General features: G+C 43.0%; 1 protein-coding gene across 1 annotated transcript in view; it reads right to left on the bottom strand.

The window, feature by feature from the left end:
* LOC138300803 (SPARC-like) overlaps positions 1-16,285 on the bottom strand; it is a 695,108-nt gene that overhangs the window by 207,574 nt on the left and 471,249 nt on the right. Inside the window, exon 4 of the mRNA XM_069240576.1 lies at positions 14,537-14,648. Coding sequence (XP_069096677.1) covers positions 14,537-14,648 — 112 coding nt within the window. The remainder of the gene's footprint in view (positions 1-14,536; positions 14,649-16,285) is intronic.

Raw genomic sequence — 16,285 nt, forward strand, 5'->3', positions numbered from 1 at the left:
TATAATAGCGGCTCCTCTCAACTCTCTCATGAGGTTTCACTTTCTTCTGGTTCATCTCACTTGTCTTTCCTTGGGCCATACTTTCCGAAGTGAGTTCTGTTGCGAGTCACCTTCTTATCAATCAGCATTGGCTGTGACCATGGTTCATTTACCGAAAGTCTTTTTTTTTGTACTGGGCATCTGTTTTTCTCTTCTGTTCTTGTTTGACAAGGACCTAGTCTCCTGATTTGAGATCTGACTCTTAGGCTTTCCTCCACATGTCGAAGTATTTTTTGAACTTGTACTTTTGCTGCTTGTTATTCTGCAGTTCCTTCCACTCACTGGCTTGATTTAGTGTTTAGGCAGGCTCCTTGCACCTGGGGATCCTCAAGTGTATCCCTCACCTTCGTATGATGGTTGCTGGACACTTCCCTGTCTTGCTATGGGAAGTGTTCCAGAATGCTGTCAGTACTTTATTTAGGGGCAATTGCACTTCTCGTCTGTCATGTTCAGCTTGTTGAACGTTTCTTTTCATGGCAGTCATGAATCATCCTAGCAGCCCTTTGGCGTGAGTTCACAGAAGGGTTATTGTGCTAATGTTTGAAGTTCAGGTGTGCTGCAAATGCTGCAAATTTGTGTCAATTAAAAGGGGACCCATCGTCAGTCATGACCACTTCTGGTATTCCCTACCCCACAAATATCTCATCTAGGGCTGAGATGGTGACATCAGCTCTGTTGGATGTCACTTGCCGATCTATCAGAAACTGGGAGTATTTGTCCATGAAAACAATGATACACTTTTCCGAATGTAGTAGCCCAAAAAAATCCACTGCGACCTGGCAACAAGCATCTTCTAGGAGTCGAGGCATCTGCAGTGGTGGGGCTGATCATCCCAGCTAATGACTTGTCAGTGTTGGTCTTCCTTAAAATGTTCTGGGCCATCTGTTACAGGGATGGGAACAAAACCCTTTCCACCACGGCATGTTTGGTTGCTACTATGTCTCGGTGGCCTTCATGTGCCAGACTTACTATTTTTTGGCATAGTTTCTTGAAGATAACATTGCTATAGTCTCTCACTACTTGTCCACATTCCACCACAGACAGCTTGTTTTTGATGTGTTGGAATGAGATCAGTTCCTTTGGGTCCACCCTGGCTAAAACAGCCCACATGTCTCCATTTATTGTTGACTAGATGCCTCTTAATGTCCTGGAAAGTTGTGCCTTCCTAGGTGGCGTCTGTGATGGTGTCTAGTGGCACATCAAGAGGCTGCACCTGATCATTTACAAAATGCAGATATTCTTTAGCTGGTGATAGCTTTTGGTGGGAGTGATAGGGTGTCTTGACAAATAATCAGCTGGGTTTCCTCCCTTTGCTGGCTTGAAGCTGATGGTATGGGGACATTCATGTATATGCAGTCCCCAGCATTTGATTGGGCTGGCATTTTTGCTCTTGGGTTGCCAAATATGGTAAGGAGTGCTTGATGTTCATCATTATTGCAAAGTGCTTGCCACGTATGAAGATGTGAAAATGTCTGGATGTCCATACCACCACTAAGCTTTCCATTTCAGGCTGGGAGTAGGCCCTTTCGGAGTCAGTAAGAATTCAACTCACTTATGCCACCACTTGGCACCTCTCGTCATCTTTGTGGTCGCTCCCAGTTCAGCTAGGCTGGCGTCTATGGTAATTTCAGTGTTGAGTCTGAGGTTAAAGAAGATTTGGTTTGTGGCATGACCTACTTTATGTTTGATTTCTATGAAGGACGTCTAGCACTCTGGTGTCCACTTGAAAAGCTGCACTTGTTTTTTCAGTTACCGGAGAGGATGGCTGACTGTGGCATAGTCTTTTATGTAGATCCTGGAACTCCTGACTCAGAGCCTCGTTGTGCTCTTCCAGTGTGGTTAAAAATACTAAGATGTCGGCACTGTAGGTTGTTTTTGCTACAGGGCAAATTACTGTCTTGATGGCTTCCTGGAAGATCTCTGCTGCTGATGATATTCCAAAGTTTAGCCGTTTGTACTGGAATAATCCTTGATAGGTAGTGAGTGTTCTTATGTATCTGGTGTTCTCCTGAAGAGCCAGTTGTTGATAGCCTTTGTTGAGGTCTAGGTTGGAGAATATCTTGGTGCCGTAAGGTAGTGTGATGATGACACTGATATGTGATCCAAGGTGTCTCTCTCTTTCAATGGCCACATTTTGGTACCCTCATGTCTACACATAGATTACCCTTCCTATCTGTCTTCCACTTTTGGGCCACCACTTCCGGGGATACCCATGATGTTGGACTCTCAATAATGTCTGTATCCAAGAGCTCTTGTAGCTCATTCTCTACTGCTCTCTGAAGGTGGAACAGTATTTTCCTGTGGCGCTGTGCCATTGGTTTCACACACTCGTCGATATGTAATCAGACTTGAAAGTTTACCATCCTTTCTAGGACAGTAAATAACTTTGGCTCATCCTCCACCTTGTGCAAGATGGGCTCCAGTTTCAGTTGTTCAGTGATGTGTAAGCTTAGAAGACAGTCTGCTGCTGTGGGTCCATCAATCAGCTGGAAGGCCTCGACTGACTGGTTTTAGTAAGTGAGCCTTGTTTGGAATTGTTTTAGACAAGGCAGGAAGTCTTTGACCCTCCATATGTATACTCTCACATTAGCTCGCTTTAGTTTTGGGCATTCATTTTGGTGCATTTCTACAGCACATTTGTTGTTGAGTGATGCTCCACTGTCAAGGACAAACTGGGCCTTTTTTTTCCCCCTTATCGGGGTGCAACTAAAGATATTCCTCCCACCCTTCTTGATCAGACACATGAAGACATATTTGTCAGTAGACTTGGGAGAAGGATCTCAGTTGTGACTCTTGTGAAGGTGATCTACGTGACCTGGACGTGGTTCGTGATATTGCATGAGATCTTGAAACACTTGGCCTTGAAACACTTGAAGATCTGTCACTCTTGACCCTCACTGCCTTTGTGTGATGTTGTGATCTCGGATTCCTCCCTGTCCGCATGATGTCTTGTGGTGATACTTTAAAAATCCTTCCGAATGGTTCTCTTTTCCAGATCGTGTGCATTCTTGACCCATGGTTGGGCAGCTCCAGGGTTGGGGGTATGTTTATCCACATCAATACCATCCTTGCTTGTATTATCAATGCTTCTAGGGCCGGCCCTTGTACTTCTGGCATTCTCTAGACCATGACCTTTTCTGTAATTCTTGGAGGCAGTTTTTGAATGTCTGTCTTGCAGCCGAAAAGATTATTAATGTTTCCCAGCTTTTCCTGCTTCAGTTTTCTTGGATTCTATCTAGGCCTGGTCATTGACCTGTGTCAGCTTTTCGATTTCATTTAACAAGTAACTGTTCTTCAGTAGATGTCAACAAAGGAACTCAAATTGACAGCCTTTGATGATCCTAAGATGCAGGGCGTCTTCAGTCATCATATTATCGAAGTTGCAGTGTTGCATTAAATGTTCCAGGTGATGAAGTCTTCCCTAGCTTCGTCCTTCTCTTGTGATGCCAGATGGAATTTATATTGTAATCAATGTTCCAAGAATTTCTTGCTGAGCACTGTACTTACCTGTAGGCCATTGACAACTATGGTGGTGGTTTTTTGATTATCCTACTAATAATTTTTCCTACTCAGTTCTTTAGTGCCATTAGCATTTGTTCTTCATCTATGTCTCTTGACCCTTTCAGGTCACTCAGCTACTCTTGCTATCGTGGTCCCATGCTACTTCCTGACCTGAGTGGTATGTGGACTGGTGGGCTCAGGTAGGAGGCCCCATAGAGTTGGTTGTCATCATTCTGCCACATGGTTCCTGCTGCTTTCTTTTTTTTATTGTGTTTTTGTGTGTTCCTTATACATGTTTCTGTGTTGCTCTTTTTCTGGGTGCTTGACCCTTTAGATGGTTGTCTGTGTGTTGGAGATGGGGTTCCTAACCTCAAAATTGCATCCCCATTTATGCCTATGGGCTGCCACCTGTACTTAAAATGGCTGTCCAAGATCTTTCTTTCTTTCCTGGGTCTGCCTGTTGGACCTGGCATCCTAAACTTGATTTCCTCTAACTTTTTGCCTTCAGACCTCCTGTTTTTGCTGACTTTGTTTTTGTTTGCCTTAGAATTCTGCACACTTTACAACTTCTATTCAGTACTAAAGTGCTTGTGCTCTTTGCCTCAAACATGATAACATTGGAATATACCCCATTTATTTATTTAACCTATTTATAAGTACCTGGTAAATTGTATTACATGTGCCCAGGGCCTGTAAATTAGATGCTATGAGTGGGCCTGCAGTACTGGTGGTGCCACTCACTTAAGTATCTCTTTAAACATGTCTCAGGCCTTCCATTGCAGAGCCTATGTGTGCAGTTCTAACCATATCGACCTGGCAAAGTAAACCTTTTTAATATATTTGACATCCATATGTTAGGCCCTAGACAGCCCGAGGGCAGGGTGCAATGTATTTAAACATTTAGACATACTTTTAAGTGGTGAAACACTCTTTTCTTTATTTGTTATTTAGTTGCAAATGTGAAACCATAAAAGACAGCTGCAAATACAATATAATAATAATACAATAAATAAAAGCAGTTAAAAAACTATAAAAATCTAAAATCGATACTGCATCTTCCAAGGTGCCTCTAATGAGCAAAGTAGCATTTAAAAATGTGTACACATTAGTATTCACCCATGCCCCAGGCAGCATTTGTAACTATAAAAGTGCTGGCCTCACCTGCCTAAAACCACACCCTTTAAGAAGGGGAACAATGTACCGGAACCTCGAGGCATAATAATACTTGCAACCCAGCATAAAACGTGAAGTGTCCTGGGGCGAATTTCCATCACATCTACACAGCCACAGTCGGTTCAAATCATAACATTCCCCGGGGAAAAAAGAAAGACATGCAACAGATTTAACCTTAGGCGAGTTAATAAACTTTAGTCCCTATTTTGTTTTTCACCATAATTAAATATGTCTCAATACCCCGTGTATTGGATATCAAAACATGGTGGTGAACAGAAGGTTTAACCAGCTCAACCTCTTCCCTTTCCCTAAAGGAGTTTTTGGCTGACTTCAAATTACCCTTGACAATGCCTTCCAAGCTAAATAAAACCCCTACTCTCCCCAACTTCGCAAAGGTTTCCTTCAGATACTTTAACCATCGGATTTTCAATGCATGGATCATTTGTAAACAATCTTAACTGATTATTAGGCGATTTAAGACCAACTCCTCCTTAGACCATACCCTAATCCAGGACATCAGTGACTGCAGTGTTGTGAGTTCGCTCAGGTACTCAACCCCTAACTTCTCATGTACCACAAAAGTTGCGGTACATTGGGGTATACATAAAAGACCTTTTAAAAGTGTATTGTCCTCAATCTGTAATTCCCTTGTAGGTAGATACCCCCATATTTCACTCTCATACAAAATCTTTGAAATGTACTTGGCATCCTTTTAACAGACTACCTAACCTAGCCGCAAAACTGAAGATGGCCCCTATAGACTTTCTAAAATCCATTCTCTTTGACTCTATCAAGGGCTTCCAATTCAATTTAGAATCAAACTGGACCCCTATGTAGGGAAAACTCTTCACTTTAACTGAAGGGGATCCTTTTAAAGAGAAGCTCTTGTGTTTTGAAGGGTTAGGGCCCACCACCATGATACATGATTTTGACAAATTAACTGACAGATCCAATTCCCCCATAAAAGTAATCAAATACATTCAGTAACTTTTGCAGGCCATTTGCGGATCTTCCCATCAGGACCATGTCTTCCGGGTATAACAACACCAGCAAGGGGTGAGAGCCAATTAGTGGGCAATCGCACTTAACATCCACTAAAGCCTTCTCCAGGTTGTTCAAATATAAACACACCAGAAACAGAGCAAGGATACATCCCTGTCTGACTCCACGTTTCATCTTAAAAGTCTCCGAGCATGCCAATTCCGCAGAGTATCACGCCACAGTCCGAGTATCTGAGTGGAGATCTTGCAGGAAATACACAGTGTTTGAGTAACCCCAATTTCCAGCAAGATATTCCACCGTTTATCCCTATTTACCCATTCAAACTCAGCCATTAGATCCAGGAATGAGAGATACATAGTCTCAAACTGAGTGATGGTGTATTTGCTAGCTACCAAAAAAAGATTCAAGCACTGGTCCATAGTGGACGTACCCTGCTGGAACCCATATTGGGGCCTCAATATAATATTGTTTTCCTCTGCTCAAAAATGCATCCTGTCTAATATCTCTGTGCCCAGGACCTTTACTAGAGAGTAAGGGAAATGGGCCTATAACAGTCCAACTTACTCTAATCCCCTTTCTTGAAAACAGGAACAATGGTGGATAATGACCAAGAAGATGGGGGACCCACCCTCACTGATGCATTCAGCACCAGCGTCAACAAAGGGGTCCAAAACTTGATGTACAATAGAAACAAATCAGGAGGTATTCCATCGGGCCTGATGCCTTATTCCCAGTAAGGCCTTTATACCCTGTCTTATTACATCTAGAGAGAAAAAACAAATTAGACTTTGCACGCTCCTCCTCAGCCTCCACTCCTGGAGCAACCTGTGAGGGACAATTAAACATTTTCTCATAGTGGTCCACCCAATCCTGGGCCGGTATATGAAGACAAATGCTAGGGGTATTCTTCTGGGCAAAGCTGGGCTGGTTAATAATTCTTCAAAAATTGCACTGTTTTTGATTGGGGTAGATTGTACCAATTCCTCCCATGCTCATCCCCTTAAGTCATCCTTCTTCCTTTTGAGCTCCTCTTTATAAATATGTCAGCATGTTCTCACATAATGCAAGTCTCTAGATGATGCTTTGAGGGTATTTTTCAAATTACGCTAGGCCTTAGACCAAGTAGAATCAAACTATTTCAGGGACTGGTTTAGAGGTCTTGTACAATGTGCAATAGGAAGGGCTCTGACCTTAGCTGCAATAGCTGAAAAATCACTTAAAAGGACTTAATCTGAGGAAGAAGGCTCAAGGCAAACTGGCAGATCATTAGTGCAACTGTAAAATAGGGATGATACAAAATAAATCTGGATTCACTGAAGACAACCTTAACCATCTTCCCTGGTTGTGAATCTGGGTTTTTTGCGCTACTTGCTGATACAATACATTTTTTCGCTGCTGAAATAGGGTCCCTCAGCCTAAGCATTAGAGGGTTATGATCACTACAAGGATGACTAAAAATATCAAAATTAAGAATTAAATAAACTGATGTAACTGAAACAAAAATGTAGCCAAATTTAGAAGCACAACCTTTGCCCTGATAAATTGGCACAAACATTTCATCATGAGGTACCATGAGCATATCCAAAGTGTGAACAAGATTATAATTATTCAACAGTGACGTGGTGAAACACTCTTACATTTGTTTTTCACCACCACAGGCCTTTCATGCCCTAGGTTAACTTTGGAATTGCCTTATTACACTTTATAAGCATAATTTCCAAAGGGAAAGAGGTAACGCCTCCAAATCTGGTGCCTCTGGAATCACAATTTAAACCCCAACTCATTGTGAAATCGGATTTTAAATTGCAGTTCTGAAAATGCCACTTTTAGAAAGTTGTAATGTCCTTACTTTAGCAATTTGGTGCTTCCTGCCTGTCTCTGATCACATGTTTGGGGTGGGGGGCAGCTGGGCTCTGAGTATTCCACCTAGACAGTCACACACAAAGGGAGCATAGGTGTGACTTTATGGGTCATCTGAGTCTTGATGGGCCATTCTGGGCAGAATGGGAGGGAGGAGTTGGGCACAGCCTCATTTACACTTGAATAAGCTATGGCCTGTCACACAAAGGGCGGCATACCACCCTGTAGTGAGCCTGGAGCCATAGCAGGCAGGGCACATCTATGCACTTCAAAAGCATGTCTTTGAAGTCTCCCCCACATCAACGGCACCACTGGGTATAAGAACTGGAACTCAAATACCACCATATCAGTACACTTTTGGGCCTGTGGATAATTTGACAGGAAAAGGCACTGCTGTGGTGCTGAAGGACTGCCACTCTGTTGGACTGCTGCCCAGCTGGACTCCTGCTTTGCTTGTTGACCTGCTGCCCTTTTGCTTGGGAGAAGCACTGGACCTGCATCTCTCCTACCCAAAACCTAGAGTGGCTCCAAGGGCTAGTTGGCTGACCTCCTTATCTGAAGTCTCAGGGACATAAAAGACTTCCAACCACCCTGCTTCTGCACCTGGACTTTGCCATCCGTGAGTCTACCCTTCCAAGTGGTGCCACCCCAGTCCTCGGCACTTAGAACTGAGGAACTGACACATCCTCTTCTATGGGAGCACAATCAACGCAACGCATCTGCTGCATTGAGCAGAACCAATGAATCGCTGCTACTGGGTGGGTCGAACCATCGCAACAGACTTGCATCGCCACTGCACCTCCATCTTGGGACTGACACATCACTTTCAGAAATGCTACTGTGAAACGCTCTCCCTGGTGCAAGCTCCTGGCATCTGCCATTGACAGCAACCTCGACAATGACGGTGAACCTCTACATCACAGCCACATAGGTTATCAGAACCAGCGCATTGTCGTAGGACTCTTGCCATGGGGGTAAGACTGCTATTGGTGACTGAGTCAGTCCCAATCTGACAGGGAGCTGTCGGCCTCACTTTGTCAGCTAGCTAGCGGCACCTCACCCAAGCCTAGAAAGTAAAGATAATTTGTGGCAGCCTAGAGACATTTCACTCTGACTCTTCAGGGAAGTGGTAGTGGATCAGATCATACCTTTGTCTCTCAGTTGCACAAAGTCTCACACATGGGTAGGCAGACAAAGAAACGCAGAATAAGTTTCAATGCATTTATTGAAGCAAATGCTATCTATGATAAAAGGAATGAGCTCTGATTATTAGGAAGATGAAACATAATACAGTGATGAATGTGACCATTAGAGTGAAACATATAAACAGTCCTACCATCCTGACATAATTATGAGTCTAAGAATTCCTATCTACCCCCTAATGTTTAACATGTGAGCATAGCAGTTAGCCCTTCTGCCCGTCCTGGTCTATTGAAACAGCTCCAACCCCATGCATGGAGAAAGGCAAGAGTTCGCCTCTTGTTCTGCTGGCAGTCCTCCCGGTTGGCTGAAAAGACAAGGCCAAGATCATTGAAGCTGTCGACTAAGTGGCACACAGCATAAGATTGCTGGCTGGAATGTCCCCTTTACCCTTTTTCGGCCTGCGTGGTGTTTATATAACAAAATGTGTAGTGTTCTGAGCACAGATCTGACATGATAGTATGTCTATGGTTAGAGGGTTGACTCTGTAACTCTTGGAAAAACAATACTAGGTAAACTATTTTGTATAAATATGGCAGCCTTGAGCAGGGCACAGAGTGAAATGTATGCAAAGGACAGATAAATGCAGAACACAAACAAGTATGTTTTCTAAGAAAGGCAGCTGATAAAATATAAACCAACTAGCTAAAAGCGAGCTGTACTAAAATGTAATAAAAGTGAATAACATGTCTTTGCTTCTTAAAGGCACAGACTATAAGCATAAGAGCTAAAATATAGATGCCAATCTAGGTGCTAAAAAGAACCCACAACAGCATCATCTCAACTGTGCCACACATCCTCAACAATGGCCTTCATATCATAGGGCCCCATTGACTGGATCCTCGATCAGGATCTCACACCGCAGCCTAGCCACATCAGGAAACTGATGCATCACCTCAGATGTGCAACACATCTGTGTTTCAAATCCATGCAATACTCCGCAACCAGGATTTAAGGTACTTTGGTTCAGCAGGCCTAACTGGGTCCCTGTAGCTGGTCCGCACTCCAACGCGGTCAGCCTGAACCTTTGACTATGTCCCAGACCGGTGCACACAGATGTCCCCGGTTGTCTCTTCTTCTCTCTAATCGCTATTTTACAGTTTATTCTTTAAAAATTAAAAACTCAAGTTCTACTTATTGGATTTTTGTTGTTTTTGTCTTGTTTTATTTATTAAAATAAGTTTTATTTTCTAACCTGGTGTGGAATCATTTTTGTGTGGTGTTTTCACTGTTTTACTGTTTCAAATGTTGCACAAATACTTTACACATTGCCTTCAAATTAAGCCTGACTGCTCTGTGCCAAGCTACCAGAGGGTAAGCACAGGTACATTTGGGGTTTGTTTGTTCCTTACCCTGACAAGAATTGTGGTTGCTGCTTGACCAGGACTCACACTCCAGTCAACCAGCAACACAGTTTCTCACATTGACCCTTAAAAATGACCACACCATTGGTTTCTAAGGGCTGCAACCTGACTTAAAGATGGCCACCCAAGTTCTCGCGTTTCACGAAACTTCAGTAATCTCTTCTGAAAAGATTAGGGTGTCAGTCTTTGCTCGAGAAACCACGCTTGCCATTTCTCATCAATGCTAGGGATTAGCTTTAGGTTATTTTGGTGGATGGCACTAACAACACAGGGTTTTCCAATTACTTTCATTTTCCTGCCATGTGCATACCCACATCCTTGCAATGTTTGTGTTCAGACATCTAGGGTTAGAGTCCTGGAGTTGTTCTACCTTCCGTTTGTTGGTGGCAATGGTTTTGGGCCCTGGTGAGTTCCTGCACTTTGGTTGCCAGTTGTCCTGTGATGTCCCTCAAATAAACCACGCTAAAGAAGTATTTTAGTTCTAACTCTACTCATTCAAAGGATGTTTACTACATTCACAGACAAGAACAAATATCTTCCTTGATGTCGGGGCTCTGGTGTTTCATTGGGAAGTCCCTGTCCCACCCTTCCTCACAATGTGATTGGGATTATTCCCCATTCACTGATGTCCACATCCAGGTAATGCCCACTAGCAGGCCTTATCTCAAGAGTCCACTCTGACGCAACGAGTACTGTTAAAAGTGTCTTAGCGCTACTACGCTTTTAGTAGAGATTTCCCCAGGGCCCAGTAGGCCTGTAACTACTTCAGCAGGGAGGAAGGAAGCATGCAGCATCTTAGAGTGTGTCCTGCCCATGGGCACTCTCAACAGCTCTGTCCCTGGTCAGGTGAGTCGGCTGGAATTGGACTTAGCTGCAGCACTCGGCAAGTGCAGACTCTCTACTAAGTCTAACCAGTCAGGCTCTGGCAGCAATCAGAGGTGTTTCTGTGTTCCTCCTGCTGGGTAAATTTACACGCTCCATAAAGGGAGAGAAGTAATTTCAATAATCCTGATCTCAATCCTACTGAGGTAGAGATGCTCCCACAACTTCCTCACTCAGTCCACTGGGTCGGGACAGTTGCAGTTTTTATTGCTCCTAGTGAGCTACGGGTCACCATTGCTCACAGTTCATGGGCTCCTGCCTGAGCGTACAGCACAAATGATCCAGGCAGTCACTCATGGCATATGCGGTTGCTGCACCATAGCCATGCAAGGCTTTGACCCTCAGTGCACATCAGTCCTTGCCACAACATCCACTTCTGGCATACCGGACTGCTGCACCACTGCCATACGAGGCTTTGGCCCTCACTGCACATCAGTCTTTACCATGGTGGCCCCTTATGATGCACGCTTCGCTGAGATCCTTAGGCAGTCTTTCCCAGGACGGTCCCCCTGACCCATGGGGTCGGTGCACAGGTGACACACAGGCTCCCGCCCTTACTGCACAGCAATCCATTTATACAGCTATCCTCACAGCAGACCTACAATTGACGTACTTTAGAGATCGCCAGGGGTCACAGTTGCAACCCCTGACTTTTCCCTTGTGACCCCAGGCACTGCTTTCACAACACTTGACTACAGAGATGGCAAAAGCAGTCCCCAAAGCAGAAGGGAAACAGTCTGCTGCTCAAACTGGGATCTAGTTCAATAAAATACATTCTGCAGATCAACACTCACAATTCAAAATAAACATATTAAATAAAAAAAGCACATTGTGCTGTGAATATATTAAAACATATCTGGTTTGAACAAAACCATCACTTTTGAGCTTACCAAAATAGAAAATGCATTTAAAGTGATCATAAACCAAAGTATTTTAACAATGATAAGGAATCCTGTAGGCCTATTGCATAGTTCATATTCAATATATTGCCCATATAAGTTAAGAGATGCAGACATAACAATTAAGTTTATTTTTTTTAAGCATTTTCCTGTCATGCATCAATACATTTTGCCTTTTTGGTGCACATAATGGAAACAATTACATCATGGCTGTTTGTATAAGAAATAATTGTGTTTCCTAGTTTTTTTTCCTATATTTCATGGCACTGTCTCTTTCAAATGAAAAGAAACGTCTAATGTTTACTTAGCATATCATTTCATCATTCATATTAAAATATGAAATATACTAAAATATAGGTGGCATTTAAAATAGCAATTTGTGTTAGCTGTGTTATATTAATTGCTCAATTGGTGCCACAGCCTCTCCTCATATCTCATACCAGGTGTACACTCAGCAGGGATCCTCACTGTCCCTCATTTCTTCCCACGCTCTCCTCTTCCTCACAGGGCACACTGGTATTGGTAAGCAGGTAGGCTGCGGTGTTCTAGGCTCCAGAGCAGGTGGTCTTGGTTTCCTTGGGTGATGTCCTTTCACCCAACAGCAGGACTAGAAGGCCTTGGCCACCAGTCTTGGTCACAGGCAGAAGTCTTCCAGAGTTTCCCCCTCACAAAGCACATCTGGCTGCTTGGCAGATGACAGTTTTTGGACCCTCAACCTCCGCTTCTTATAGTCCATTTCTAGAATTATGTGATTTAGGGCCTGGGTCTTTGAATTTTCATGTTGGGGGTTCTGCTTTTTTGAAGAACATACTTCTCCTCCCCCTCTTCCTCCTGAAAAGCAATCTATTACAGCAGGAGAGATTCCAAAGCTGATAGTCCCACAGAAGAGCCCATGAGAGTGATTAGAGTTCACACCTGGATGTCAGCCAGGGTGACATGTGCATCAAAAGGTTAATCAGAGGCTTCTAGCCCCATTTTTTACGATTCCCTTATCAGACCTATCACCTTCCTGAGATGTGTCCAGGCCCCTTCCTTGTGATCTCTCTCACTGAATCAAAGAGCACCCTTTGAAATATATACAGAGGGACCCACACTCTCCACCCCCAAGTGTGTCTCACCCAGCTCACAGGAATTCAGCAATACACAAATCTGTCTGAGGGATTCATCTACTTTCTTCACCAGGCAGGCCTGAGCCTTCCAAGATGAAACCCAGTGTCCTCCGTGTTACGTCCCATGATAGACACATTTGCACTCAGTTTATGTACACAACACACACAGTGTCCGGCACACTTCCCTCGGTGTGTTGTGCCACCAGAGGCACACATGCACTCAATACACACATTTACTCTTTGCGTATTGCTCAGTCCTGTACCCTTTCTTTATTATGCCACTAATAGGCACACCAACACCCAGTGCACACATTCACTATTTGCGCTCTGCAAAACACCTCACCCTTCATGTACTGTACTCCTTGCAGTTACACATAGACTCAGAAAAAGCACTCACCATGTATGCATTGCATAACATTACATCTTTCATGAACTGAGCTCCTCACAATTACACAGACACCAAGTACATGGCCTCATCATGCACGCACTGCACATCACTGCTCTATACCTGTATAGCTCCCTTTCTAGGCACACATACAACTGGTACAGAGTCACCACTGCTGCACTCCACAGCACTTCACATTTAACTGATGTAGGCCAATAATAAATTAAACACAGCAGCAGAATATTTAAAATTGAGAGAGCCTATAGGCCTCACTCTAGTGGCAAAGGCCAAAAGGGGCCTTCTACCGACGACTACTCTGGTATGCTGCCACCACTGCACCCATTCTGACTAACTCCTGGTGAAGGCAGTAATCTTTCACCATTATGAGTTTAGCTATTTGGGTGCCCCTCCTGGTTCAACAAGACTGCATCCATGAGACAGTCCTAAGTCATGGTGCACACACACGATCCGTGTTTACTTATGACAACAAAAATCAGCATCATGGATCCAGACAACAGTCCAGTCGGGCACTCAGGGCGGGGTAATCGCACATTACCATGCAGAAGACTTTTTTGTCCCAATACCATCAATCACTTTCTCAAGGCTTTCATTTCTTAATGTTTCATGCAAACAATTGTTGCTAAAAGAAGAAAGGAATTTCCAGTGTGGATGGCTTTTGAGAGCCCATGAGAGAAGTGTGTAGCATTAGCCTTTGTTGTGTTCATTAAAATGATCCTAAACTGATGCAGACTCAAAGTAGTATACAGTAATATGAATCATCAATACAATAAGCAAAAACAAAATATGAAAAAAAACTTCCATGTAAAAATGCTCAATACCTAAATTACAATCAGTACACACCATTGGCAATCAACCAATTATCATAGTCACTTTGCTGTTCATAATGTAGTTTGAATACAAAGTGGATCTCAATATTTCTGAGAAAATCTGTAAATCCTATGGGACAGTTTGGGAGAATAGTAGATTGCGATCTCAGTGGTTGGATTTTTTTTTAAGGAGTGCAAACAGAGTGAAAAAAGGACTGAGATAAAACTAGGAATGAAAGAAAATAGACAGGTCTTTGTAACAAACAGTGACATACTATGTCAACCCTGTTCCAACCTTGGGCAGATCTTTGGACAGACACACTTGGGTATCTTGACACCGTCTTCTTCCACCACCTGACACCATGATCCTGCTGGTTTTCTGCACTTGATAAGCGCGCATAGTTCAGCTGTATGAAGGACAAGGAGGAATGGGAGCAAAAAATATCAGGCATCAGACATTAGGTCACAAAACATTTAATCGACTAATAAGGAGTTAAAGGCCACACGTGTGAGGAAAGTAGAAAAAGAAAGTGGTAGAAAGAAAATGGAAGTAAGCATGAAATAAGCACTAAGGAAATGAAACCAAAGGAGAAGGAAAAAATATAGTGTAAAAAAAGAAAGAAAAATGAAAAAGATCATATAAAAAGAGAGAAATAAAGAGATAGTAGAAGTAGGAAATGAAATCCAAAAAATGAAAGAAGTGAAAGGAATGAAAGAAGAACACCACAAGGGTAATAAATAGGAAAGTAAATATAAGTAAAGAATAGTACAGAAATAATTAGAGGAAAAGAAAGAATGAAAGAAAAGGAAAGAAAGAGCGAAAGAGAGAAAGAAAGAAAGAAAGAAAGAAAGAAAGAAAGAAAGAAAGAAAGAAAGAAAGAAAGAAAGAAAGAAAGAAAGTGGAGTGTCATTGAAAATAATAATTAAGAGAGAATAGGTGGAGAAAGAGGGGGAGGAGGAGACAAGTGAGAAGAGGACAGAATATTACAAGCACAAAGAACATCAAAGTCATTCAAAGAGATAAGAGACATGAGAAGCACAAAGGCTGAGGATGAAAAGTGCAGCTGGAAAAGGATTGTGAGTAGAAAGAAAGGGGAGAGTAAGGGGAGTGTAAGTAGTTAGTCACTTAGACAAGAGGGAAACTTTAAAGTTGGAGGTTCGAGGGTGTTCAGGGAGATCGAGAAGACAGTGAGATGAAGAGAGGCAAACATGAGAGAAAAACTGGAGGAGATGTGGTGAGTTAAAGAGAGGTTTAGCTTGAAGTATTAGGGAAAATGCAAATTGGAAAACAGAGATGACAAAAAGGTAGAGATCAAAGTGAAAATTACACTTGTAGATGGAGATGAGAAAATGAAAGATATAAATGCAGATTAGAAGGTAACTATGAAAGCAGTGAGAGAGGTTCAGGGTCCATTTGCAGTTGAGAAGAAGACTGGACTAGATCAAGCTGAAAAACTGGGCAAATCTAGTGTAAGAAAATAAGAGCTGGCTACAAAGGTAACTTGGGGAAAGTAAATGAAAGAACAAGTGTTAAAGATAGAAGTGAGAAAGTACACTGTGAAAAAGTAGAGGTCAGAGAAAAACTGGGAGCCGTAGAGGAGAATCAAAGGACCCACAGGAAGGGGAAATCTGGAAGAAAGAGGGATACGTTAATGAGACAGCCAAAGGTTAATGTGAGAGGAAAGTTGGACGAGAATAAAAGAGGGCAGGTTAGGAGTACACTCAGAAGCAAGCATTAAGTAAGAACATATGTGTAAGAGCTGATCACATATGTTATGTGAAAGAGCTGGTCACATATGTTCTTTGTGGACTGTTCCCTCATCAAGGAGAATGTCAAGTCCCTCTCCTGGCCTGTTTCCCTGTTGCTGCCACCTCCTTGGTGCAGGTCTGAGCTACACCTGGTTAGCATGGTGCTGGGCCACATGCCTCACTGAACTCCCCACTGATGGAGAGGGTGTACTACCAGATCTCCAATCATAGCTTCTAGCTCAGGGCATGGAGGGGGCACAGCTAGACCTGCCACCACTCCTAAGTGAATACACAG

The sequence above is a fragment of the Pleurodeles waltl genome, chromosome 6 (assembly GCF_031143425.1).
Source record: "Pleurodeles waltl isolate 20211129_DDA chromosome 6, aPleWal1.hap1.20221129, whole genome shotgun sequence".
In the NCBI taxonomy this organism is placed as follows: Eukaryota; Metazoa; Chordata; class Amphibia; order Caudata; family Salamandridae; genus Pleurodeles; species Pleurodeles waltl.